The sequence below is a fragment of the Stegodyphus dumicola genome, chromosome 5, assembly GCF_044657685.1.
Source record: "Stegodyphus dumicola isolate Sdum_Otavi_A_Nest chromosome 5, ASM4465768v1".
Classification (NCBI taxonomy): Eukaryota; Metazoa; Arthropoda; class Arachnida; order Araneae; family Eresidae; genus Stegodyphus; species Stegodyphus dumicola.
The window spans coordinates 136,473,577-136,501,441 of record NC_140772.1 but is presented as its reverse complement, the minus strand read 5'-3'; the positions used below and the strand labels follow the sequence as shown (position 1 = coordinate 136,501,441).

Genomic DNA, 27,865 nt, shown 5'->3' with positions numbered 1-27,865 from the left:
AATCGTACCTTGGTTTATTAAGTACGAGATAGTAGATCCTTTGGAAAACCGATAAAAGGAAATGATAGATAAGCTAATCGCATTAAACTCGGAAAGTTCCATCGACTCTGCCATTTGTTATGGATGAACTCATATCTAAAGCTACAGCTGAAATTTTATTTCCTGGCATCAAAGATGTGACATCAGGTATTTTATTTCTTCAATATAAACTTCTTAATAATTTTGTGACGCGTAAAGCACTTTTGATCTTCAGTTAGATAAGAAATTTAACCCTTTATCAAATTATGAAACATCACTTTTTTATTTTTATTTTGTTTTACTATCTAAAGCGAAACAAGTATATGAACTGATGAAGTGTTTATTATTTTGAACAAAAGTATTCTGCGATAATTTTCTTGCTTAAAAGCTTGCGTGCCGAGGATAACCCGTCCAGTGACTGAGCCTCGATAAAGCGCATTTCCGGTTAAGTAGTGCTGAAAATCGCGGATAAATAGGAAAATTTAGAAAGTGCACTTTGTTAAGAATGATTAATCAAACCTGTACTGAAAACAGGTGAAAGTAAATGAGCATGTGGTAATATATTTATTTCACAAAAATAAAGACAATGCAGTATTATATATTACTGTATATCCATTCATCCCCCAGAAAAACTGTTAAGTAATTTTTAACAACACAGTTTTTTGCTATATTAAATTTAGTACTATCTGTTTTTTGTTAAACGTACAAAACTTATAAACTTAATAACTATATAAAAATACAATCGTATGCTTTTGTAATTGATAAAGATGTCTTGTAATTCTTTAGTATTATGCAACGTATTTTGCCCCTTATGTATAGAATGAATATATTCGAATATATTAAATTAAATGCCTTTCATCTTTGCAGAACGACAGTATACAGAAAATAATCTATTTTTAATTTAAAACTTATTTTTCTAGCGTTGTCGACACATTACAAATCCCGTAGAAGATAAATACATGCTAGCGTAACGTAATGCAAATTAAAGAATATATCAATTTGAGATGCAAAGGAGTTTGAAAGAGGGCAAATAAAAGTTTTAAATTATTATGAACTGCGTTTCTTGGTTTTTAAATGTCTGAGTTAGATGCGCTGTAAAAGTTTTAAAGGAAGCATAAATACTCGTTTGCATGTAGTACGGCAAGCATTTTAAAATAAAAGGAAAACTACGCAATACATTTTCTAATTCTAGGTGGCTATTATATTTTTGTGATTTAAATATTTTGGCTTGAACTGTTAATTATTGAGGTAGAAATTCGTCTTTATATTCTTTACAATCAAATCAAGTTTTCAGACAATTGCATTATTGTAATGGTGATGGTGATAAATATTCACAGAATTTAGAGATTAAATTTAAGATTCCTTTACCATATGCGTTATGTATAATATGAATATTAATATCTTCACCATTATGTTTTTATTTTTTCAGTGCACATCGCCTTCACGTCGGAGTAAATTAATGACATTATGAAAAATTAATTTACAATTCGTATGTATTAAAATAAATTATCAAAAAACATAATATTTAAATACCCCATTTTTTACATTTACAATCAATGCACTGCTGAACTTAAATTAAGATTAAAAATAAAATAAAGACATAAGTTATTAAAAATTACACTTAAATTATTTTTTAATCTCTCATTTTTTCCTATGCAATGCATTGTAAAAGGTGATTAAACATTCTATCTTCAGGAAACGGTAAAGATTTTAGAATTGCCAATTAACGAGGCTATTTAAATGATTATTCCCTGCCCCCTTGCCCTAAAAAAATGCCACGAAATTGTATACTTATATGTCATATCAATATTAGCGTTCTAGTTTTCATTATATTTTGAGACTTCGAAGCGGCCTGCATATGTAGGTAATGCAGAAGATAGAATTTTTCAAATACTGTTTCTTCTTATGCTACATTTCGAGCTATGTGATCAAGAGGAATGTTTCAGTTTTATTTTTTTTTTCGAAACTTTTTTATTACTAGCTCCGCTACATGTAAGTGTTAAGATGCCGCTATTTATATATATATATATATATCTGTGAAAATTTCTGGGTTTAGCAGCAGATCACTTAGCTTTAAACTTTAAATTATCAAAGTAGACTGTTTTTCCTTTGAAATAGAATTAACTTTTAATATCTTAAGAAAAGCTCCTGTTTCTGATCTGCAACAGTTTGCTTACTGCGTTAAAGCTTTTGCATTTAATTCCAGAACATCGTCAAAAACTGATTCAAGTTAATTTAGCTTTTGAACTACTGTTCATATAACAGATGTTATTAATTTCGCCTACCTCACTTATCAGTTTCTGCGGGAGTCTCATTTTTTTCTGAAAAATTACAAGATTCCTTGGAAGTAAAATTTTAAGTGTGTCAGAAATGTATGTAAGAGTATATTTCTAGGAATTTTTTCATACCGACAGGTTGTTAATAGAAGACTTATATATGCTAATAAATATTGGTATTGCTGTCTTGCTTAGGGGGAAAAAAAAAATGGAAAGCCACATGAAACCAAAAAAGAAAGAAACAATAGACAGAAATACTGCTATCCATGCTCCCAGTTCATTGCATGCACAAGAATTACTCATACTAATTCTTTATTTGATTTATTTTCAAGCAGCCTTTTTACTCAAAATTTTATTTGTTTTTAAATTTGTTTACAAACCCTTATTAATCTTAGAAATCAATTTTGATATTAAGGATACAATGTCTATCACCCAGATAAAAATTATTTATCAAATATCCTGCACAATTGCTTACACTCATAAACCAGCATGCTGCTCAACTGAATTAATCTTAAAACTTTTTTTTTTTTTTTTTTTAATCGTGTGGCAAGCTGCGGAAAGAAATTAGTATAATTTTACTGCGTCGGACAGCAGCTGCCTTCACATCCCCGTTTATTATTGCTCCTTTTTTTCCGTTAACACGCCCTTAAGAACTGCGGTGAAAGATTAAAAATCAACAATTGGGTCAAGACATTTCAGGCCCTAGTGATGACAATGGCTAACATCATACCAGTTTTATTGAAAGCATTCCAGTCAAAGAATGATATAAGGCTCTGGTATCTTCCCAGCCCAGCTACCTGTTAGTTGACGATCACATAACAGTATATGCTTTTCATCGAATTTGGTTTGGTTTATTTGATTACGGCAAAGCACTCGAGGGCTATCTGCCTAAAGAGAGGGATGCCTTTGTGGAAGACTTCCAAAGGGTAATTGGCTCGTATACACGTTACTAATGGGGAAAACCATGAAAATGTCCATGCAGCCTGTCCGTTCGCAGATTCGAACCTCCGACCGAATTACCAGTGTTCAGCGACTTTATCGCATGGCCACGGGTGGACATTAATCGAATTTGAATCGAAAACTTGTGTCAGTCTCCGAAGTAGCATACTAACCACAATACCATACATTTTTTTGAGTTCTGAATACCTAACTGAAAGGAATATTTTTTAATCACTATGTTAATTATTGGGTTCGTTAGAATGCCTAGCAGGCTAACACCATTTAAATAATTAACTTTCAATAATTTTATTAAGGTATTTCTTTTTATTTGTGTTTTCTGAATTTCAGATGCAGTGTGAACTTAATTTAGTTATTTGCGTCATATCTTTAAATAGGTACTTTATCTTGCTATTATGCTATCGAAGATTTTTCTTATATGTTTCAAGTGAGAAATTTAGGATGCCTTGCAATAGAAATTTGACAAAATACAGTATTAATTTTCAGCAAAATTAGCCAACTTTTTTTTTTTTTTTTTTTTTTTTTAAATTTACCACCTGCAAATTTTCAGTGTATACTCGTGATCAACAATTATGTGTGACAGAGAGGAGAAAGTTTAAAACATCACTGTGACGCACACGACCCCTTTTTACACAAGAGATTATCACTGATCACACCAACTGAAAGCGGTTTTTTTCAGTTAGTTATTTTATTTTTATTTTTACTTTCTGCTCATATCTACTCATTAGCAATAAAACAATTGATCTTCATGAAATATAATTATTCATTTATTACATTTTTTAAGCATTCTAAATAAATATAATTCATTTAAATCAATGGCTGATAACTAAATGAGGAGAACTAAATAAAAACGTAAAGCGTATTTTTAAACCCTTTTTTTAATTAATTCTGTTCAGGGTAGGGAAGGTTTTTTTTCCTTTTTTTGTTGAAGTTGCTAACGAGCGCCAAGCATGCAATAGTCCGTTATTCCGCTATTTAAAAAAAAAAAAAAAAAAAAAAAAAAAAAAAAAAAAATTGAAAATTTCAATTTAACCAATCAATAAATAATTTGGAATTAATAAATTGTTGGAGAATCGGCAATTAATTAATTACTTGTTTTGCGATGCTATCAATGGAGGTATTATTTGATGCAGTGTTATATATACCCCAATGAATATACGTAAATAATTACATATACAGTTATTTAAATAATAATATTTATTATATAATATTATTTATTTAAATAATACTATTTATTATATAATATTATTTATTTAAGTAATACTATTTATTACTAAATATTACTATTTATACTTAAATAATTACATATACATTTATTTAAATAATACTATTTATTATTAATTACATATACAGTTATGTAAATAATACTATTTATGTCATAATCACTGAAATATCTATATTTGCGGAAGTATATGCATTCTCATTATAGAATGTTTTTAACCACAACACGCTCCATGTCTTGCGCAAGAAAAGGAGCTTGGAAATATACAAATCCGAAAACATGATGGGAGGTTACGTAATTATGATAATGATGTAATGTTGACGCTCCGCCTTTTAAGTTTGTTTTCAGATATTGTACTACATATCTAACATTAATATCATTTGGCAGTGATATGCGATAAACGTAAATATACTTTTTATTTGTTTATTTTATGAAAATTTACTGCTATTATCTTGAAATAAGGCCATGTCGATTTCTATGGAATAATTTCAGTTAAAATACTCGTACTTCGAGAATTCTACAAATAAAATGAGAGCGAATCCTCCTTTTGAAATAAACATTCATGTTTACCTTAAAAAACTCGTTTTTTAGGTTTTCCGCGTTTCACGCATAATTTATTTTGGAGTTACTTAATAAACGTGAATTTTATTTTTGAATTCCTGCTTATAAAGTAGACAATGAGAGAGGGTTCTTAAACAAATATTCGAAGATTAAGAAACATAGCTGACTCGACGTGAAATCAGTGGTGACCCTGGCAATTATACAGATTTTCTGTTATTGTTGTTATATGTTAACAAAAAATACTTCTATGATGTCAGAAACAACTCGTGCGAAAATGCAGATACACAATATTGACATTCTGTAAGTTTATTTAAATGCCATTTCAACGCAACGATATCTTTACAAGACGATTTTAACGCGCTGATGTTTATGCTTTGCTTCATTATAAAATCAACACCTGTTCCCCTTCCCAACATCTCCCTATCAACTGCAGTGGTTCCCAAACTTTATCATTTCGCGTATCCCTTAATATGACTTCGTATTTATTGAGTACCGTTAACTCAGCAATTCTCAACTCGGGGGCGGGGGAATTCATAGTTTCAAGGGGGAGTAGATCAGCTTTTCATTTCATCAGCTTTATCTTGTAGAGACATCAGGATTTTGTTTGGAAGCAGGAAAGATGAAAAATATGCAACGCTTTCGCCGGGAATCGAACCACTGACCTCTGGAATACACGCCCAGCGTGCAGACCACCACACCACGAAGGTATGCCAAGAAGATGGGAGAAATACCTTATATACTTCCCCTTTTAAAGGGCGACTGGGGTCTCTAGAGGACCCAATCGCCAAATCCTGGGTGGCGAGAGTCAACATCCACCAGCCTTTTCCGGCGCCACTTTAGAGACATTATTATTTTTATTTATTTTTATTATATTTTTTTGGAAGTAAGAGATGAAAAATGAGCAAACGCCTTCACCGGGAATCGAACCACCGACCTCTGGAATAGGCAATTAGAAAATAATCTCAATAACTACATATGTATTCTTGGAAAGGAGAGAGGGGAATGATTTCTTTCTTCAGAAGCATATGCAGATCGGTCGCCTGTTTGAAAAGATAGAAACCTTTATAAGGGTGCCTAGCATAAGAGGGCACGCAGCTTTATGAAGATCGTTTTGTAATTTAAAAAAGGAAACTTCAAAAGGATGCGCGTAGAACCCAAACAACCTCATGTAAGTTCGATTTCCGTTCAAATTACTGTTTGATTAATTAAACAGAGGACAAAATAAATCTTCGGCAGCTTTATGAAAAATGTGACTTTGCATAAGGATGACGAATGTTTTCGAAAAACGCTGTATTAGCATAAAGGTAACAACAGCGGCTTTGGTGAAAGGGTGCTTGTGTATTTACAGAACAGATGTTTTTGTTTTGAAGTGTTTTTTCTCTCTGCGAGAAACTAGGATATTCATATCATTACATATAATGTATTGAAAATTGAGTATCTGATAGAATAATAAAGATTTGGTATAAAACAAAATGTTAAATTTACAGGTATATTCATTCAAGATTGAAAAAACTAAAATTATTAAACAAACAGAAAAATAAAAAACACTGTAGGCAGCTTTTTCTCTTTAAGTTTGTCATTTCTATGAAAATAAAGTTTCATTTATTGAAATGCCTGAATCCCCTTCCAAGAAGCTCAAAAATTACTGTGCTTTACATAAACAACAGCTCTCTTATAGCAATACTGTGTTTTTTGTATCAACTTGAGAGTACATTTATGTCAATCCAGTGTTTTTCACAAACGAACGGGCAGCATATGACAAATCAGCTTTTTCCATAAAGGTACCGAGGATTTATTTCATACCCTGCTCATTTAATTAATCATAATGAAACCAAAAAGCGGACTTACGTAACGATGCCGCACGCATATGAAAGTTTCTTTTTGCAAAGTAGAAACTGATCTTTATAGGGAAGGGCGCACGCTTATGTTAGGACCCTTTTATGAACGGTTTTGGCTCTTCGAACACCAGTTGACCTGCGTAATGTTGCGGGCAGCCTTATGAAAAAGTCCCACTAATGAACTAAACGAATTCACTTCACAGAAGCCCTACCTGAAAAATTATTCTCTTTCACTGCAATAAAAACGAAAACATCGGCATTCTTATGATAATCCGGTAGGTTCTTAAAGGTGTGGGCACTTCATGTCAGTCTAGTGTTTAGTTCGGTCTAGTGTTTGAAGTGTAGGCACTTCATGCCAATCTAGTGTTTTTCAAGGGGTGGAGGACTTCCTGCCAATCTAGCGTTTCTCATAAAGGTGCAGAGAGACCGCTTCTTAAGAATACGATCTGCATAAGGGTGCCTGCACCAATGTTATGCGGTCAGCCTCTGTAAGGAAAGACAGAGAAATTTCATAAGGATGTACGCAACTTATGAAGATCAGTTCTTAACAGGAAAAGCAGTGGGGAAAAGCAACTCAGGAAGATCAGTTTCTAACGGGAAAAAGGCAACTCATAAAGATGAATTTCTAACGGGGCGACGCCTTCGTAAGTGTGCTCGCACCCTTATGCAGGTCGGCCGTTGTTCGGAAAGGTAGAAACTTCATAACGCGTGCTCCAGCATAAACATGCGCGCATCATTATGAACATCATTTTCTGACTTGAGAAATAGAAAATTTCATGAATGTGCAGGCCCCCTTATTCGTTTGCATTACTGATTGATTAATTAAGCAGACGAATTAGTTTAAATATCACGCTGAATAATGATTATTTAAGTAGATGATTTAATTTAAATATCACACTGAATAATGATTAATTAAGTAGATGATTTAGTTTAAATATCATGCTGAATAACAATCAAAAACAAAGTCCAACATTAACTTTTGCACTTAGCAGCTGAATAAAATAGTTCAAAAACTATCGAAACTAGTACTGCAAAAATTTTTTTTTAATTTACGGTGATTCTTAATGTTGGACTTTGTTTTTGATAAGTAAATGATATAAGAAGCTTTGCCACTTTTATGAAAAACGGGTACTTTGCTCAAGGTTGTCGTATCTTTATGAAAAACCCTCTGAAATGTCATAAAGCTTCCGCACGTTTATGAAAAACACTGCACTGGCACTGAAGTGAACGCAACTATAAATAGCGCTGGATTATCATAAGCCTTGCCGACATTTTTTTTTTCCCCCTTGCAGTGAACCTGTGTAATTTTTCAAATTGTACTTCTCAAAAAGGGACTCGTGTGTTTCAATGATTACATCAAATGATTATTTCTAGAGAATTGTATATATTTAGAACAGCGTATGACAGTTTCTTCCATTTCTTATTTAATCTCCCTTAGCAGCAACAGAAATAAAATTCTGAAGGTTTTTTACCCTAGACGAAAGACAGATTTATAGACCATCACGTAGAATATATAAAAAAATAGAACATTTGATAGAATATTTGTGTAAGGTGTAAGGTGGAATTGTATTAAATGTACGGATTATATAAATTAAAATATTGATTAGAAATCTAAGAAAGTAAGATTACTTGAAAAAACTCTACATGCAGCTTTTTTACCAGTCATGTGTGTAGCAGTTTGTCATATCAGTGAAAATAAGATTTAAATTTGTTGAAATATATGAGTTCCCTTCCAAGAAGTACAACAATAAAAGTTATTCTGGTTCACTGCAGACTTGCAATCTAAACAGAAAAATCGGCGCTTTTCTGTAAACAAAACCTTCTGTTTTTCATAAATATATCAAATGACCAATACTTTTATGCCAATCCAGAGTTTTTCATAAAGATATATTCTCAAACAACTCAAAGAGCGATCTAGTATGCATTTTTGTTAGCCACTGGTTACTGCTATTACGGGTGAGTACGAACGACTTTCAAGATCAGATCCTGATCGATAGCTCGCTTGGGCAGAAACTTATTAGAAAATACGGGATAGACTTTTCTGCTTGTTATTGAGCTTGAACAGAATAATTTTTATAATTCTGAATGTTATTGGAATGAAATTTCAGTAGTTGATAGTTTTATTATGAATCTGAAGAGACCGACTTTCCCGTGGATAGTGTTATTTTTCACAAGGACGCCAAATCTGTGTACATCCCATATCAAGCAGATCATTTGGTCGTCTCTCTTAAGAGAAGCCCATTTTATCTTAAATCCTCAAGTAAAAAACTCAAAATCATCTCCCATTCAGCTTCGAACGTGAAGAATTACTCTACTCTCAGCTCTCCTACTCCCCAGAATTCATCTTCCAACAACTCCTCTCTCTTGCGATTTGGTATGACTCCTTTCCTTGCGATATTGTTGGTTTATTCACATACCGTAAAGCATACGAAGGCTCTCTGCTTAAGAAAGAGACGCATTCGTGAAGGACTTTATCCATGTTACACTCGTATCCAAGTTACACTTCGGGAAAAACAAGTAAATGTCCATGCAGCTAGCACTTTCGCCTGGAATCTAATTCATATCAAACTACTAAGGCTCAGCAACTTAACGCTCGGCCACTGGTGGGCCTCCTTTCCTACGAATGCACTGGAGAAATCGGACTTGAATCTCATCTAGTATGTTACGCAAAACCCAGGGCTCTCCAAATTCCTTTGCAAAATTATTGAGACTGCTAAACTGTACAAAACATCCTGATCCCATCTCAAAGAATTACAGTTTGCCCAAAATTTAGTGAAATTTATAGAAAATGACCTGTAAATGTGAAGACTATGATTATCTAAGAAGAGTTCACATGATCTATCTCTTTACTCGCTTCGATGACACTTTTAGGACTTTTGTCCGGCCATCAATAGATAGTGCTTCGTTCACAGCTTTGATGAAATGAACTTTGAATGATTTTCTACACTACGAGCCTAAGAATTTAAAGACCTTGATAATTTCTCTGCAGAATCTTAGCCTATTTTCTCACACAGGCTTTATGATGACCTTACCTGTTTCTCAAGTTCATAATTTTATGCTTTTTCGTGAGTGGAACAAATGTCCTCCCTCTTCCCAAGTCATGCTCTTGGGTCTCAGAGGTTAAAGGTGTCTTCTTTCTTTTATCTTCAGATTCTCCGTAGGAGCTTAACATCACACTCTTTAAGGTATTACCTTGTGATAGAACAGTTGCTGCTACTCTTTCCTGTGGTCTGACAAAGCACTCCCTTATGCAAGTCCAACTTTGCTTAAAGATTCGAGGACCGTTATGCAACATCTCTGTTTTTCATAAAAGTACTGAAGATTTATTCCAGCTCCTGATTAATTAATTAATTAGTAATGCAAACAGAAATTGGGTTTCATAAATAGTGTCTCAATAAAGGTGCAATTGAAGGTTACTTTTTTTCTAGTTACAAACAACTCTTCATAAGGATCGTACACTCTTATGGTGGAAAACTCTATGAACATTTTATCTTATTTTAAGAATGGAGGTTTCGATATCAGCTTTTGTGAAGAGGAAATGAGACAGTCAATGAACCGATGAACTTATATTAATGAGGTCATGAACTATAACTAAAGCCTTGAAATACTGTTGTAACACCATAAAATTCTAAACCTAAAATAAATTTAAGGTAAATTAAAGTACAACTTTGTTCATACTAAATTTAAGTCTCATTCTGCAAGATAATTATAATAGGCTTTACACTTAAACATAAACCTGATAATAATATCATATTGTATAGAGTGATACAAGGAAGTGTACTCATTTTTGAATGAACATTACATTACATTTTTGAATGAACAGTTGATTTAGAACAAGCTACTTAGAACTGAACAGGTATGGAAAGAAATACCATTTGTGTTTAGTAGAAAAAAATCACATCGGGAATGTGATATTCATCTTTCACAATGCAGGTTTCAGATCGAGAGGGGAAGTATCAGCACACACATTCCAATGTATTCTTAGCTATCTGTTACATCTCTCTACGTATAGATGTATTCAATGTGTCTGATGAACGAGGTTTGGTGATGTGAACTCACCACTTAAATATTTCCACAGAAAGAAGTAGCACACACTGGGTCAATAAATTGAGGAGACATTCTCGAACCCGGATATCAAATGACTAAGAAGCAATCTCCATACGATATTCATGAACGACAAGAGGTGTGGGCTTAACCTTATCTTATTGGAACCGCACATTTTATCCCAACATCAGCAAAGACTCTCCCCTTAAAAGGGGGGGGGTAAAGTTACATTTATTATCGCACACCCCACTGTCGCATGTGCTGAATGCAGAGATGATTCTTGCAGTTGCCTTGGATTTTCTTGTGCCCAGTATCTGAAGTTTTGCTAGTTGACGAACCCGTTGAGATAAAAATGCGTTTCATCACTCATAAAGATGAATGTATCGGGTTCCCCGAGAAAAAGAATTTGCATGCATACAGAAAAATCTACCCGTTGGCTTTAATCTATTGCGAATAATTGATGCACACAGACAGTCTTATATGTATAGAATATAAGATTAATTGTGAAATTCTCTTAAGCGATTGCCATTCCGAACGTAATGTTAAGGAGTGACGCCGAATTGAACCCAGGAGTCTACGGAGAAATGCTGCTCTCTCTCTAAATTTTCTGGTTCTCTCATTGAACGCTTAGGACCTGGTGGTGTTTCCGGAGTTAAAGAGCCTTTAGTTAGAAACTGTTTAACCCATTTGTAGATGGTTTACGAGTTGTGCTCCATTCCATCCTAAGTTGAAATACCAACAGAATAACCTCTCAGCTGCAAACTCTTGAGTCATCATTTCTAGCACAGCATCATACATGAAAAGGCGATGGTCTATCGACCATGGCTCTATATTTACTGAACCAAATGTAAAACAAACGGTAGAATACGAACTGCGCGAAATTTGATTGAAGATCGCCCCCCCCCTCTTATCTAATCCACTGCGCGACGTTTTCCTGTCCCCTCTTTCCAAGAACTTGAATTCCCAAGAAGATGGGTGCTACCAAAAGTAATTTATCGCAATTAATGGGACATTTTATTGAGACTGCAACCCTCTATTTTCGTGTACCAATATTGTAAAAATTGCGTTTACAAATCAAATACTAATTTAAAATTTGCGTGTACTAAAGTAAAAATGAATTTCTTTTACACTCATTTTAAAGTTTTATGATGCTTAAAAGAATAATGAGCCAGTTCTTTTCTATTCTCTGTAAGAATTAAAAACTTTCCAAGTAATAGATTTTTAGCTGCTGACATATATATATATATCAATTTTAAATAATAAAATTGATAGATTAATGACATACATAAAAGTGATACATAATCAATCTATCAAATATCGGATTTGTAGCGCAACTTAAATAAGTTTTCTTGTCTAGATAAATATTAAAAAATCTTCTTAGAGATCAGAATGGTTTTAACTTTTAAATTTACCATTTTAGGTAAAGAGTTCTAATTTAATTAAAAAATTTAATTGGATTTCTTAAGTGGTTCTAAATTCATACAAATATTATTGCAATATTTGCCGTATTGAGCTTTCCATTTTTAGTCACTGAAATTATTTAAAGGTTAGTATATTTAACTTTCTTACAAATTCCATATTTTAATACTAGAAACGTTTAAATATTAATTCTGTTTTCGAGTTACTCTACCTGATGTACTTTGGCATGCATTTAATTTCTGATACACATTTAATTAATAAATTGATAATTATGAGCTTCTGCAGAATTTTCACAATTAACAAAAAAATTCGAACTCCCTTATATTAATATCTTGGGACTTTCAGTTCCCTTTTAATCCATTCCTTTTTCACACATTATTGCACTGTATTCAAGCTTTCATGTATGTAGAATTTATATATTTTGTATTGTATTCATGTCAATTTATATTTAAATGATAATTTTGACAAATTCTTGCATTACAACTCTAGTTAACAGAAGATGTTTCTAACACCTTGGCAAAGTTTAATCTTCAACTTGCAGCTCATTTTCCAACCCAGTTTCAGGCTAAATTATTTGTAAAGCTACTTATTTGAAATTATTTGTTAACAAAGATAAGAGCTAAATCAGTCTAATAATATTTCTAACTGTTGTAATTTATAATGCCACGAGTTCTTGTGATTTATAATATAAATCATTTATAATTTTTCAGCACTATTGAAATTAATAGCAGATACTGATAATGTTATACATTTAGATTACAATGATTTAGATTGCCATTGCCCTCTTCACTGATGCTTTTATGCTGCATTCCTAATATTTCATAAAGGCATACAGATAAGTTTAACTCATTCACCAAACATGTAAATCTCTAATTCAGCCCACTTTTGTTCTTACGTGAGCTGTATCTTTTATTTTCTTTAACATATTGTTCAGCCTAATTTCAAAAGATCTTATGATCAAGCGGAAAATTCACTAAACATTGGTAGTTCTACCCGACTTTTTAATTCCAGAGATCCCCCAGCTATTTCTTTTTTGTACATATTTACTATGTAAAAATTTCAGTTCATGAAGTAGAAATACTTTTTAAAAATATTCTTTAAAAATATTGCAAAAACGTTCACCTTAGCATATCTTCTTACAAATCCTTCTAATAAGAAAAAATAAGGAAAGATATTAACTCTGTTTCGGTGATTGATACCTCGGTGCAAATTATATGTAACCTTTTCCAAAAGCATAGAGTTTATATTGGATATCAATAAATTAAGGATTATTTCTCCATCTAATTTTCTTAACATTATTCCAGAATTTTCTTTTCACACTGTAGCGCTTAACTTTATGAGTTTTCTATAACCATTCAATTTCTCTAGCTATGGCAACTTTGCATACCTTCTGACAGGGCCTAATTTCTAAGATTAGAAGTGCCGGAGCCCTATGGAAGACTGTCAGCAAAGAGGAACAAGAGTAAACGTTAGGAATACAATGACTATTAAACTCATAATTTTAAAATTAAAGAGTTAATTATTATCAAATTAATTGATAGCTATTTAATTGTTTACAAATTGTTATTTAATCAATAATCATTATATATTTAATTATAATTTAATTTGTAATTATTAGATAATTAATTATTATTTATTGAAGTAATTAAAGATTAAAGTAATTAAATAATTAAAATTAAATAAAATGTAAAGAGATAAATTGAAATTTAATACGTGGTTTTTAATATAATTTTATTGTTAAAATAAAATTTTCGAGATAAAATTTCTACTGAAATTGTTATTCAATTACATAAAAGAAGTGACGCAGTTTTCTTATACAGGGCTCCAGTGCGTTCCGGCTAGAATTATGATTTACACTCATGTGCATAAATTAAGGATAATGCAAAATGAGGCAAAGGAAGAGTTAGAAGCAAAACAAATTTGACTTATTTGTAAAGCTTATTTATTAAACAAAAAGTAAAGAGCAAAAAAAGATGCCATATGTTTGATATTATTAAAAAAATTAGCGATTTTTTCTCCCTGGAGCAAAATACAACAAAAACCTATTAACAAAAAAACAAATATTACATAGTTGGTATGATTGTTAATACATTGTATGTCTCCCAGACGATGCAATACAGTCCGTACAACGCCTAGGCATGCTGAGTATCAAATTATCGATCTAATCTTGGGGGATATTACACCACTCAAAAAGCAATGCTCTCCGAAGTTCCGGTAGACATGTAGGAGGAGGTTGACGGGCTGTAACTCGTCGGCCAAGCATGTCTCACACGTACTCTACTGGATTCAAGTCCGTTGAGAATGCTGGCCAATCCATACGGGTTATAGTGTCCGATTGAAGGCATTCGCTTACGATGTTTTCAAGGTGAGGACGGGCGTTGTCATCCATAAACACAAATTGTGCGCCCATGGCTCCCAACGTACATGTTGTTCCAGAATGACGTCCCGATAGATTTGGCTTGTCATGGTTCCAATTTGAACATGCAGGTCAGTTCTGGAACCCAGAATAATTCCACCCCAAGCGAGCACTCCTGAACCACAGTAACGATGTCGTTCAATGATGTTTTCTTGGTGGTAACGGGTACCTGGAGCTCTCCATATGAAATTCCGGCGAGAATCAGTCTGCAAGCTAAACCTGGACTCGTCGAAAAACATCACAGAAGTCCACTGTTGCGGTGTCCACAGTGCATGCTCTCTACTCCAGGCTAACCGCAGGCGACAGTGAGTTGTAGTAAGTGGAACGCATCTGACAGGTCTACGAGCATATAGACCAATCTGCCCTAAGTGTCTGTACACGGTCTGCCTTGAAATTGTCGTACCAGTGGCTGAAGAGAGCTGACGAGACAGGTCTGAGGCTGTGCTCCGCCTGTTTCTTTTGGCTGTAACTGCCAAATACCGGTCCTTATTCGGCGTTATAACTCTGGGGCGACTTGTGCTGTAACGTCTACTCACATTACCATTATCTTGGAATCGTTGCCAAATCCTGGAGATGACACTCTGGGCAATTCCAAATTCGTCTGATACTTCCAGTTGGGTACGCCCACATTCCTGACGGCCGATAATTCTACCACGTAAAAAATCATACAAATGCGTCCTTTGTGTCATAACTATTCGGTTATTGCACTGAAATGCTTATAAAGCGCCTGCGAACAATTTTACTTCTTTGCCTATATTCCTTATATATCACTCTCTTACACTCTCGTCATTGTGACTTCCTGAATTTCATCTGGTTACTTCCTGAAATTTGCATGTGATTTTTTAAGATGTGTGTAGTGATTTTACAGGTGATATATTTATTTTAGAGTTCGATTTCCGCGTGACTACGAATTATCCTTAATTTATGGACATGAGTGTATTACAGAAACTAAGAAGCACCGGAGTTGAGACCCGGTGGGCTCCCCAATTTAAGCTCTGATCGTAAGGGGGGGGGAGTTCTTTTATCATCACAAAAAAATTAAATATACATAAATTATAGCTGATGAAAATTCCAGGGCAAAACAGAATGAGGTTATAAATGGGTGGAAACAAAAAATGAGGGGAATCTTGGTGAGAGAGAACGTTCTCTTTGACCGCGGCACTCTGCTGGTATAATTATAGCCGTCAAGCGGATGTGTGTAAGGGGTAAAATGAGTCCTCAATATGACTCCTAAGGATGAATGTAAAGTTGCTGGTTTCGCTTTTCCTCCCATTAGTGGATACTGTGGGAAGACGATGTATAGGACGTGCTTCAGCAGTTTATCTCAATATTTCACTCTTATTGTACTCGCTGTCACTTAACACGCATTTAAGAACACAAACTTTCCTTCCTGCGAGGATAACTAACTGTAAGTATCGATAACAATACACTAGATACGATGGCATGGCGAGAAATTACGCGTTCCTAAACAAACTCCCCCAAATTTATTGCTTTTTTTAAAGGGAAAGGTTTTCGCATGTGAGTGAGGGGTCTGGGTCATAATCCCGACAGCCGAAATCCCGACAAGCCAGAATCCCGACTGTCCAAAACCCCGACAGGGCCGAAATCCCGACAACCCAGTCCCAACACGGTCGAAATCCCGACAGGGTCAAAATCCCGACAAGCCAGAATCCCAACAGGGTCAGAATCCCTACTGTCCAAAATCCCGACAAGTTAATATCTAAATACAAACACTCAATTTAGCTTAATAAAATACAAATTTTAACTAACTATTACATATTACTAATTAAAAGTTTAAATCAAAAAATCATAAAAATTATGTCATTACTTAAAATAATTTTTAACAAATTGAAATGACCGTTAAAATTTGAAATGAAGATTTATAAAATTCTTTTTATTAAGAAAAAGAAAACATCACTTACACATGCAAACGACATATTTACAGTGACACATTGTAAGCGATAGCACGAAGATATTCCATCACAGGTCGATTATCACGATCGTCCACAACAGTTATAATTCTCCTTTCTCTGTCATCATCTACCTTCCGTGCGCGGAGCATTTATAGCTGCCTTTTCTAGATCACTAATGATTCTAGATGGCCTCAGTTCAATATTAATTTCTTCAGCGAAATCAATTAAATCTTGGAATAATCTTTTGTAATTTTCTTCAGATTTGCTAGTCTTCAAAGCATATACTAGTTGCAGCTGTGGAAGTATGTTAAGGGGTCATTAGGCCTTATCGGTATTTTAACCCTGTCGGGATATTGGCAATCGGGATTTCGACCCTGTTGGGATTTTGGCTTGTCGGGATTTCGACCCTGTCGGGATTTTGGTTTGTCGAGATTTCGACCCTGTCGGGATTTTGGCTTGTCGGGATTTCGACCCTCTCGGGATTTTGGTTTGTCGGGATTTCGACCCTGTCGGGATTTTGGCTTGTCGGAATTCCGTCTGTCGGGATTCTGGCTTGTCGGGATTTCGGCTGTCAGGATTATGTCCGGATACCGTGAGTGAGGGGACTTTACTTGAACGTGTCATGTTCTCATGAGTTCGTATTTCTAGGGAAACAGAGTATTGCAAGGTCTGCTTTTTGTTAAACTAAAACGTTAGGAATTCTAAGTTTTTTCCCTTTAAATTGTTGTTCAGTTTTACAAAGAGAAGTACCGAAGCTCATCTTATTTAAGGCTCCGGTGCGCGCCGGCTAAAATTGTAATTTATCTTTAAAATTGAGAAGCACCGGAGCAGATCTCCGGTGAACTCCGGCGGAATTTAAGCACTGCCTTCTGACAAGTAGTCATATTTTAATCATTCCTGTTGACTATCAATATATTATTCACTTGTTTCACAAGTGCAAATATTTATTTTATACGCAAATCTACGTAAAATAGCAATAAAACTTCAGTTATGCGGAGCTTCTGATCAGTTCCTTGTTTTAGATTGAATGAAATTAAGCTTAATGTTATTGCTAATTAGCTTGTAATTAATTTAATTATACGTTTCTAATTAATTATATCTTCAGATATTACCAAGTATATTACACGAACTTTTGCATCAAAATTTTTAATTTTTGGTTAAAAAAATAAGCTTTTTTTTATTGAGAGGCCTGATTGATTATATTACTTTGCAGTACTGTTTGTCTATTTCTTTTCTTCTAGATAACTTTAAGGGAAAAAAATTAGCATAATAATTTAAATTTATTTATAATTTATACGTTAGTGTTCCAAACGCATAGTAATGTTTTTATAATAGATTTCATGCTAAGCTTTTTCTAAATTTAACTATTAATTTCTGCAAACATTTACATGGTTACTTTAATTAACGAAAAATATTTCTAGCACACTGTAACACACTTTGATATGAAATAATCTTTTGCACACCAGTGAACTATATTAAATTTTCCAGTCTAGTTCAGACATCTTGACTATTATTGATGTAATTTATAAAAAATATAATTGGTATGCTTTATAATTATTTAATTTATGATATTTTTATAAAACTCTTTACTTTAATATTGAAATTAATGAAAGATGTTTGTAATGCTAATATGTATGTTTCCCAATACCTTTTATTTTCTTTGTTAGCTCTCGCATTTATTACTGTTATTAAAATAATTAGACTGGTTGTTAGATATTCTTTACTTGTTCTTATGATTGTGATATATAATTCTATTTCTTTATTTTTATTTTCCTCTTGGCTACTGTTGGCTTCGAAAAGTTAAATTGTAACTCTGTAGGCAATGGGAGGGAAGAAATTTTGATTCACGCAGTTGGACTATAGCAGGATGACGGTGGGGGATTTTTCATTCGCGCAGTTGGAGTACACCCAAATAAACAATATTAGTACAAACACATTTCACAACAACAACAATATACTTTTGTGCTGTATTCACTGCGAGTAAGAATTAAATGAATGCATTTCCCTGTATCACCCTGTATATTAAGCTGTTACATTGAACACAAAGTGAATAACACTATATCATATTGTGTTTCTAAAAATTCATGAAAAATTCGCTAAAACGAACTTTAGTATGGTAGTCTTGAATTGTTGTTCTAGCTTCATTCTGGTGATTCTTAAGCCTGTTTGCTGAGCACACTGTTTTGAAGATCAAATTTGAAGAGGTAAAATCTTAAATCAGATACATCATCCTAGATACGGTAGTTGTTTTAAGAATATATATTAGCTAAGTAAATTCTTTACACAAGTTCAATGTCACTGAATGGTAAAACGCATTTTAACGCCTTGGTTGTAATGCCTTAAAGTTCTTTTCTCGTTGAAAAACGAAAAGAAATAGTATGCCCTTTTTTAAAAAATGGTCTTCAAAGATCAATCAGTCAGATTATTTTAAGAAGAAAAGGGAAAATTATTTTCCGTTTTCTTTAGTGGCAAATTTGAAGTTTCTAAATACTTAGCATCTCTAGCAGCAGTTTTGATAGTCCTTTATTCCCCCCCCCTTCCTCGTCATTGCTGTGGGAAATTTCTATCTCCATTGGTTGTTGCTGATCATTTTTAGTGTACCCCTAATAAGAAAGTGTCATGAACATTTCCTCTCCCAAGATGCGTATACTAAACATGGAGGTAAGAAAGGACTTCCTACATCCATGATACTAAAGGGGGGAACACTTGAATTATAATGGAAGGGGGGAGAGCAGAAAGTAAGGCTGAAATGGCACAAATTTTGATATTTTCATTCGGAATTCCTGCAGAAGGATGGAAAGGTCTGAAATGGTGCGATTTCTGGTGCCACCCCAGAAAGTGGTCACCACCGTCAGTAGTCTCAAACTCAAACTGCATGCGAGCCGTATTCAGGATCTAAAAAAATTGTGGCGCCACGATTTTTTTAGCAAAATGAAATTTTTATCAGTTAAAGAAATTAAATTAAAATTTTTATTTGTGCTTATTAAATATATAAATAATGATAATAGGGCAAAATAAAAAAAAATTATATTTATATCTATTTTCTATTTGAAATCTAAAGTTTGATACCTGTAAAATACTTTTGTTGATTACATTTTGTAACTTAAACATATCGACAGCTAATATTTCCGACTGATATTTATTCCAAATAATTCTAATATATTTAATTAATGATTAAATAATTTGATTTAATTTAAACTAAAAGTAAACAAATTATTAAAAATTCAAGTTTCAGATAAAACTTCCCAAGTGGGACAAAGATTGATGAATAATAACGACCCAGTCTCTTTCTCTTGTTTATTAAGCTTTCCTTTCACAAGTGAATTAAAATACATATATTTATGTAATACATAAGTAAATAATTACAAATTATTTAAACAATTATAAATTTTGTAAGTAAATATAAGATTTATTTGTATAATGTCCGTGCACAGGCCAAAAATTACTAGAAATTATCTTGATCGATGATTGTAGGTTTTCATCTGTCAACTGGGTTCTTTCCTTATAAATTTCAACTCTGTAAAAACATTGTTGATACATTCCCAAAAGAACGATTTTCTGAGGGGAAAAATTCGTAACTGAAAGAAATTAACTTTTAACAACTTCGAACAACAGTTAATCAAATTTGTAATTTCACATCTTTGAAAAAGATTTAAATCACAATGTAAATTAATTAGTTCAATTTATAGATTTTCTAATGTGTTGTTTATTTTCTTTTTTAATGACAATGAAAATAATGCCAATTTGGACTTCAAATAATTGAAATTTTGAAATCTTTGCATCAACGTAACAAATATATAATTTAAATATATTCACGAACCGCATAAAATTGCTTCGAGGATCATATGTGGCCCTCTGACCACCAGTTTGAGACTACTGGCCTACGTCACAATAAAATTCGCTACACTGTACCATGACTAACTGCTTCCTTCATAATCAATTAGTTAGTAATTAATAATTTAGACAGCATCATTCTCTCTTTCTTTAACGCGAGAATTCTATAGTAACAGAAAAACCTCAATTCGAAATGAAAATAAATAAATCATTACTTCAGTAAAGATTGTTTAGGTGCATCATTTACAATGAAAAGCCTTTTTATGTATTATAACTGGTTTTTATTTATTGTTTATTTCTTTCCGCTCTCTCCATTTTCTCATTTGGCTATTTGATGTACAGTTTCTGCACTTCATTAATTTTTAAGGAAAATAATGTTAATAATTTACTCTTTGAATCCTTTAGATCTACGAAATGAAGAATTAAGCAGCAGCTTTTCTGGCAGTGAGGAAGATAAATTAGAGCCCTCTTCTTTGACTTTATTACGAGAATCCATCATCCGATCTATCCAAAATAGGCAGTCTCTTATAACAGTAAGTAACATAAATAAATGAATAAATAAAATGTCACATGCATTAGAATTTTTTTAAACAAATATCTTGAGAGAATCAACGATGCCTAACAGGGATTCGAACTCCAGACCTACCTACTGCCAGCTGGACATATTTACAATTGCACTACGAAGGTAATTCCATAGCTTTACGCTGTTGAAGCATCAGCTTACAACAAACACAAATATAACACACACGTTTATCTCCAATTATGTCCCTCCAAATCGGCTCTCTGCACTAGTCATCGATGATTTGGAAGCTCTACTTACACTTGATAACAGATTCACTTCAGGTGGAGACCTAAATGCACGACACCGAACTGCTATAACTCTAATGGTAATGGAGGCGTAATTTACAATTTAGCCTATTCGGCTATGTTACGCACAGCAGCTCCAAGAAACCCAACACTGTACAATAATGGGTCCACAAGCATTGTCGACTTCTTCCTGCTCAGAAATACCAGTGATCCGCTGGATATGTTTGTGCTGGATGAGCTGTCTTCTGACCACAATCCGGTCAGAATTATACTGGACATCAGTTGCTGTATTACACCAAACAGCCGTCATTACTGATTGGCCTAAGTTTGCCAAAGCTCTGAACAACACTCATTATACTCTTCCAACTATACATTCTGAGAACGACTTGATAATTTGGTAAGAAATTTTACTGAATCTCTTGTCAATGCTCAGAAATGTTCCAGCAGAGCCGTATACCATTCAAAACCTCGAAAAACCTTGGACCTAAAAATCTCATTAAAAAACGGACTGCTGCAAAAGACAATTCCAAGGAACTAAACATCCGTATGACCAGCAGCAACTTAATACACTGAATGAAGAGGTCAGTTCTCTTGCTAACTCACAATAACAAGACTAGTCCAAATTTCTGAAATCACTCTCTACATATAATAGCTTTATCTGGAAAACAGTTTCTAGATATGGGAAACGCTACAATAACATTCTGCCACTTAACCGCTTGCCTGATTATCCCGAGTTGTCTCGGGTTCGTATATATTGCAGTTAATTATTATCCCGAGAAAACTCGGGCGAAGCAGAATTTGTTAGTACGATTTCTTTTATCACGGTTTTACTCGGTCTGGAGGAAATGAAAGGAAATATTCAGCTTTGATTGGCAGTTTACCAAATTTTGTTGGTTGCGCGGTTCTTTTGGAGGGACTGGTCGCGTGTTTCCCTATTGTATAGCATACGGTGGCTTGTGGATTAGTAATGTATAAAGAAGGATGCATGCGTTGGGAAAAAAATAAAATAATGTCGATGATGCAAGACAGCCAAAGCGATGATTTTTCAGATAGTGATTATGAAGAGGTGGGAAAAAATCAAATCCAACGAGACAGTGTACTCTGTGCTCCCGTGAAAGAGATTCCAGCGTTAAGCCAGTAAGGAAGAGACCAGATACCAGTGTAGAACGTCAGGTATCACTCTGTGTTGTCCCTTGTTTCAAAAACAATCATACAAAGATTAATATTTAACTATTTTCGTTTGCCCGAGATAACTCGGGATAGTAAACTAATATTAAAAATAAATGCTTTTACACCTTCAAAAAATTAAAAATTCAACTTAAAACCTCATATTTTGATTTGTTTCGTTTTGTTGTATTTAATAATAAAATAAAAAAAATGTGATGATTTTTTGCAATTTTTTTCAAAAAAATTTGTAAGGGAAGCGGTTAATAGCCACAACGGGATCCATTACACTGAAGCTGAGAAGGCAGAAATTTTAGCAGAGCATCTGGAATCTCAATTTTACACTAACAACATTCATGACACAACAACAGGACACTTAGTCTCATCAGAACACTTAGTTAACAAGTGAAATGTATTCCAGTTAAATTTCACTGGTTACATAATGACTTTGAAAACCAAGAAAAGCCTTGGGATTGATTTGGTAATTAACAAGATGGTGTCACTCAAAATTCAAGCTCACGAATATTTTCAACATTACTCTACGCTGCCATTATTTTTCCTTCTACGTGGAAAACGACCCGCCTTACTCCTCTACTCAAGCCTAAGAAGCCAGAAGCCAGCTAGCCAGCCGAGGTCTTACCGGCCGATTAGTCTGCGCTCGGGTCTAAGTAAAATTATGGAAGCTGCGAGCCTTAAAAGAATGCAAAACCACCAGGACAGGAATAATATACTGATTCCACATTAGTTTGGTTTTAGAAAAAAACTTGTCGAGCTCCTTCCAACTATACCGGGTGGTTGAACACATCTCGGAAGGAATGCATCGTAAAAACTTCACCGGTGGACTGTTCTTAGATATAGCCAAAGTTTCCGACCGAATTTGGATGGACGCACTCATGTACAAGATTCACAATCTGGTCTACCCAGATTACATTATACACAATTAAATCCTCCCTGGCAGGTAGAGACTTCACGTCTCTAACAGATACTTTGTTCACAGTGCTATTTCAGCTGGTATACCTCAGGAATCCTCACTGAGCCAAATTCTCTTCATCATTTACATCATTCTTCAACATTTACGTGAACGACATTCCTCGTACATCCAACACTACATTTGCAATGCACACTGATGATACAACAAACCTTTCTCAAAATGCATTTCTTAGTCCAGCTATACAACACCTCCAAAATCACATCCATGCATTAGTGGCCTCTTCTTACAAAAATGGAAAATTAAGGTAAATGTTGCAAAACTCTTGCAGTATTATTTACCAGGAAGAAGATCATTAATCAGCATCTACAGTTCTATGGATCTCCCCTGGCAAAGCAAGTCCCTTATCTTGGGGTAATCGGCACAAAATCTCTCGCATGAAACCTACACATACATTCTATTATCCAGAAGTTTCGGGTGCGTAAAGCTAGAATCTACTCCATAATTGCCTGAAACAGTTTTCATTCTACTGATAATAAACTACTCATTTATAAGTCCATCTTGCGGCCCATTCGCTGTTATACTTGTTCGGTCTGGGCATACTTATGTAAGTCTTACAGGAAAAAGTTGGAAACTGCCCAAAATAGTGTTCTGAAGCAGATTACGGACGCACCGTGGTACATTAGTAATAACACTATTCATAAAGAACTTCACATTGCCAATCTCAGAATCTTTTATTACCATCTTGCTTTTAGCAAGATGTCGTATGAGAAACAATAACAACATTCCACTGCAAATTTACAATTACGATTATAATGATGTGCAAAACATAAGATGGCCTATGGCTACTCTCAAACCTAGAATTAATATTAAAGATTAATGTATTATTACTTTGCTTTCTTTTTCTACTTCTGCTGTATGCTTGTGTATTTTTATATGTAATTTTTATTCTACCTTTCCACTGCTGGTATGAATTTTCGCACTTGCTCACCTTTGCTCATTGTAACAGCTCGATGGCTTTCTGATGCTTCTTCCCATTCATCCATTTATCCAAACTTTTTATATTATTAGAAAGTTAGTTGAGACTATTTAGAAACTTTGTATTTTTCATTTCGGGGTAGTGTTCACTCAAGTATTCGAGTGTCTTAAACACTGTTCCACAAGAGCACTACAAAGAGAGAGAGAATATCTCACACTATCCCCCACTTTGAGGGTGATTGGAACCCAGTTGCCAGATCTTGGTTGTGATGAGTTATCGTTCACCACATTTTAGTTCGAACGCTATTTGTGAAAGCTATAATAATTTTTAGGAGCCAGGAAAATATAAAATCTGCAATGCCCTGGCGGAGATTCTATTCCTGAATGCTAGCCTAACGTGTTTCTAATTATGCCAAGAAAGCACGTTCTGAAATGCCTTACAAGTTTTTATCTCATTAAAATATTTCCCTACAGAGTCCATATAGACTCCTACCATATATATCAGGCCTGTTCAAATTGCGGTTCTCGAGACATATACGACTGTTTGTCCTCTTAATTGAGGCTCGCATTGTAACAAACAATAGTTTTATTTTTGTAATCAAATTCTGAGATCAAACAGAAATCGTACTACGACACACGTTTTTGACAGTCGGTATTTTTATTTTTAAAATTATATTATTAGTACTAATTTTAGACAGTTTCAAACCGTCCGCTCAGTACCATAAAGGGAATCTGTGAGCCCTGATAGAGATTATGATGTGGGCTTTTAAATATGATATAGGAAGGAGAAAGTAATTATTTTATTAGAAAGTAATGCATATTTGTTTAAAATTAAAATAGTTTTATAACAAATAATGGAACCAATATAGACATTTATTTTTATTTACTTATACATATACACACACCCATACACTATAACACACACATTGTCATATCGCTGACACCTTTGTTTCCTTTTTTGAAGAGGTGATTAGCTCTTCGTTTTATTTTGTTATTCAGTGTAATGATATATGGTTTCAGTAAAAGTGACTGTCAACCTATAGGTCATCAGTGGCCAATAATTTAAAAGGCATAATTTTGCTACGATTTAATTTTAATTTAAAATATATCTAAATTCACTGCCTATTCCATACTGTTACCCATTGGTTGACTTTAAGGAACCTTTACATTGTGAGTCACCGGAGACCAGCCACATCGCTAGGCGCTGTTATGCTTAGATTTTAATTCCAATAACTATTCTAAATTTACTGAATTTTACAGTGACCCGTTGAATTGACTTCAAGTAACCTACAGTCATTAGATTACTCCTGACCAATATTCTTAAGACGCATCGTTGTGCGCCTATTTAATTTTAATCTATATATCTATTTGTCTAAACTTACTAAACTGCTCCACTCGGTGACCTATGCGTTGATTCCTTGTGATTCTCAAACTGTAGGTCATGATGACCATAGCATTGATGGCCATCAGTGAACAACAAGGATACCGGTGTCCTCCAACGTAATTTTAATTTTAAAGCCCACACTGATGACTTATGAGTTGACTCCTAAGTGACACTCAACTTCTAGGTCACCAATGATTAATGCCAAATCTGCTTAAATAATATAATTTTAATTATATAATTTATAATATATTCAAATAACAGAAAATTTTTATTAATAAAGTTCTCTGCTGTCATGATGCTTTTTTTTCTTTAAATTATTCTCCTTAACCTTTCTTATACGTGCTACCTCATACATTAAAAATACTTTAAGAGTATTTTTTACTTTCCTTTAATTTCTATTTTAAACGAAATATATTCAATTAGTGTTAATTCGAAACATGGAGTCGATAATATGGACCTTAAATCACTAATTTTATTTTTTGTAGAACTCCTTCATCAAATCAAGATCTTATATGCAAGTTCCTTTATTCCTCTCTAGAACAATTAGAATTTTCTTATATGGGAAGCCAGATTATAACTGGATCAGCAACAACACTTAATTATAGTACTTTTATGGGTTGAAACTTCTTGTTACTATATCTCTAAATTAATTAGCAAAATGAGAATTACTTAAACTCAAGATGCTTTAGATATAATGATTTAGATATAAGATAATATGTATTTTCGCCCTGAAATCTAAGAATTTCAATTTAATTTCAGGTCTCAGATAAAAGACAACGTCAAGAAACCATTAATACAGATTTATTCACTGCTAGACCTAAAGTTGAAGTACAGATTCTGAAAAACAATGAAAACTCCAAAGTGTCAAATAAACAGGATTCATTTCAGCAACCAAGCCTTCCTGTTATATCTAATAATTTAGGTGCAGATAACTGTTTAGAAGATTTTCAATATACAGCTGCCAAGGCAGAAAATATTCCTACTGCAACAGACGAATCGAAATCAGAGGATAAACGCAATACATGTAAACCTCAAGATAATGTACTAAACGGTTTAAAACTCGCATGCAGAAATTCAAGTCAAGGAATTTATGAAAACTGTTCTACTTACAATATCATAGCTGAACAACTAAATCTCACAAATGGAAAGCATTCGAAATTAAAAAATAAAACAAGACGTTTAGACTCTTCATCAAATTTAAACGCTGAAGAAAATGCAACACCGCTAGAAAATCAACATTCCATTAATTCTAATATAGATTCTACTACAGAATGTATTAATAATGATGACTATACGACGTGTAGCCAAGATGCACAGTTTTCCTTAAGCGATTCTTTTTTCAGTGATTTAGCTAATGGTGATTTGTCCTCCCTATCCGGTGGATCTTTATCAGACTTTTCGGATTCCGAACGTTCAAATAGTAGGCACATGTCAACAGCGAAAGAAGATAATAACAAAGTTCTGGCACGAAATGTAGACCAAATACGAGATGAGGAGACTGGACTATCTTATAGTTCCAAAAAAGTGAGCAAAAGAATTCGTAAAAGAAATAAAAAATGTAAAGAAAACAAACCAATTACATATAGGTGTAATAAATGCGATGCTTCTTACATAGTCGCCAATAAAAAAATGGCAGAAAATGCTCGTTGCTTACACTGTGACTTTTGGACATCTGTTGAACCCGTTTTCGTTAAGCAGAAAAAACAAGCTTGGAATACTTGCCGCATATGTTAAATAATCTCAGTTTCATTAATCTGCCGTTCACGTATTTAAAATAAAAAATTTTATGCTATATTTTGCTGTTTGTCACTTTATTTCATTTTCCCGCAAAAAAAAGTGTCCCTAGAACTAGACATAGTAAAACATTCTGTTTTCAAGGTACCTTGTAAAAAGAACACTGGAATATTTAAAACAAATACAGTTTTTAGTATGATAGTATATAAGTCGAAATGGAGAAAGTTATATATAGGATAAAAGAAGTTTGGCTCATGAAACAGTTTACTCTTCAGACCAGAACATTATGTTCATTTATTTATTTTTGAGCCGAGTAATCACTAAATACTTCTTGCGTCCCCCATAATATATCTGCAAACAAATCTTGAATGC

At 33.7% G+C, this 27,865-nt stretch overlaps 1 protein-coding gene across 1 annotated transcript; it reads left to right on the top strand.

Annotated features, from left to right (window-relative positions):
• Positions 1-38: 38 nt before the first annotated feature.
• Positions 39-27,553, top strand: LOC118189405 (uncharacterized). Its single transcript, XM_035359999.2, has 3 exons — positions 39-186; positions 20,904-21,031; positions 26,519-27,553. Exons 1-3 carry the CDS (start codon positions 120-122, stop codon positions 27,491-27,493), a joined length of 1,170 nt encoding a protein of 389 aa, XP_035215890.1. The 5' UTR covers positions 39-119; the 3' UTR covers positions 27,494-27,553.
• Positions 27,554-27,865: the final 312 nt, after the last annotated feature.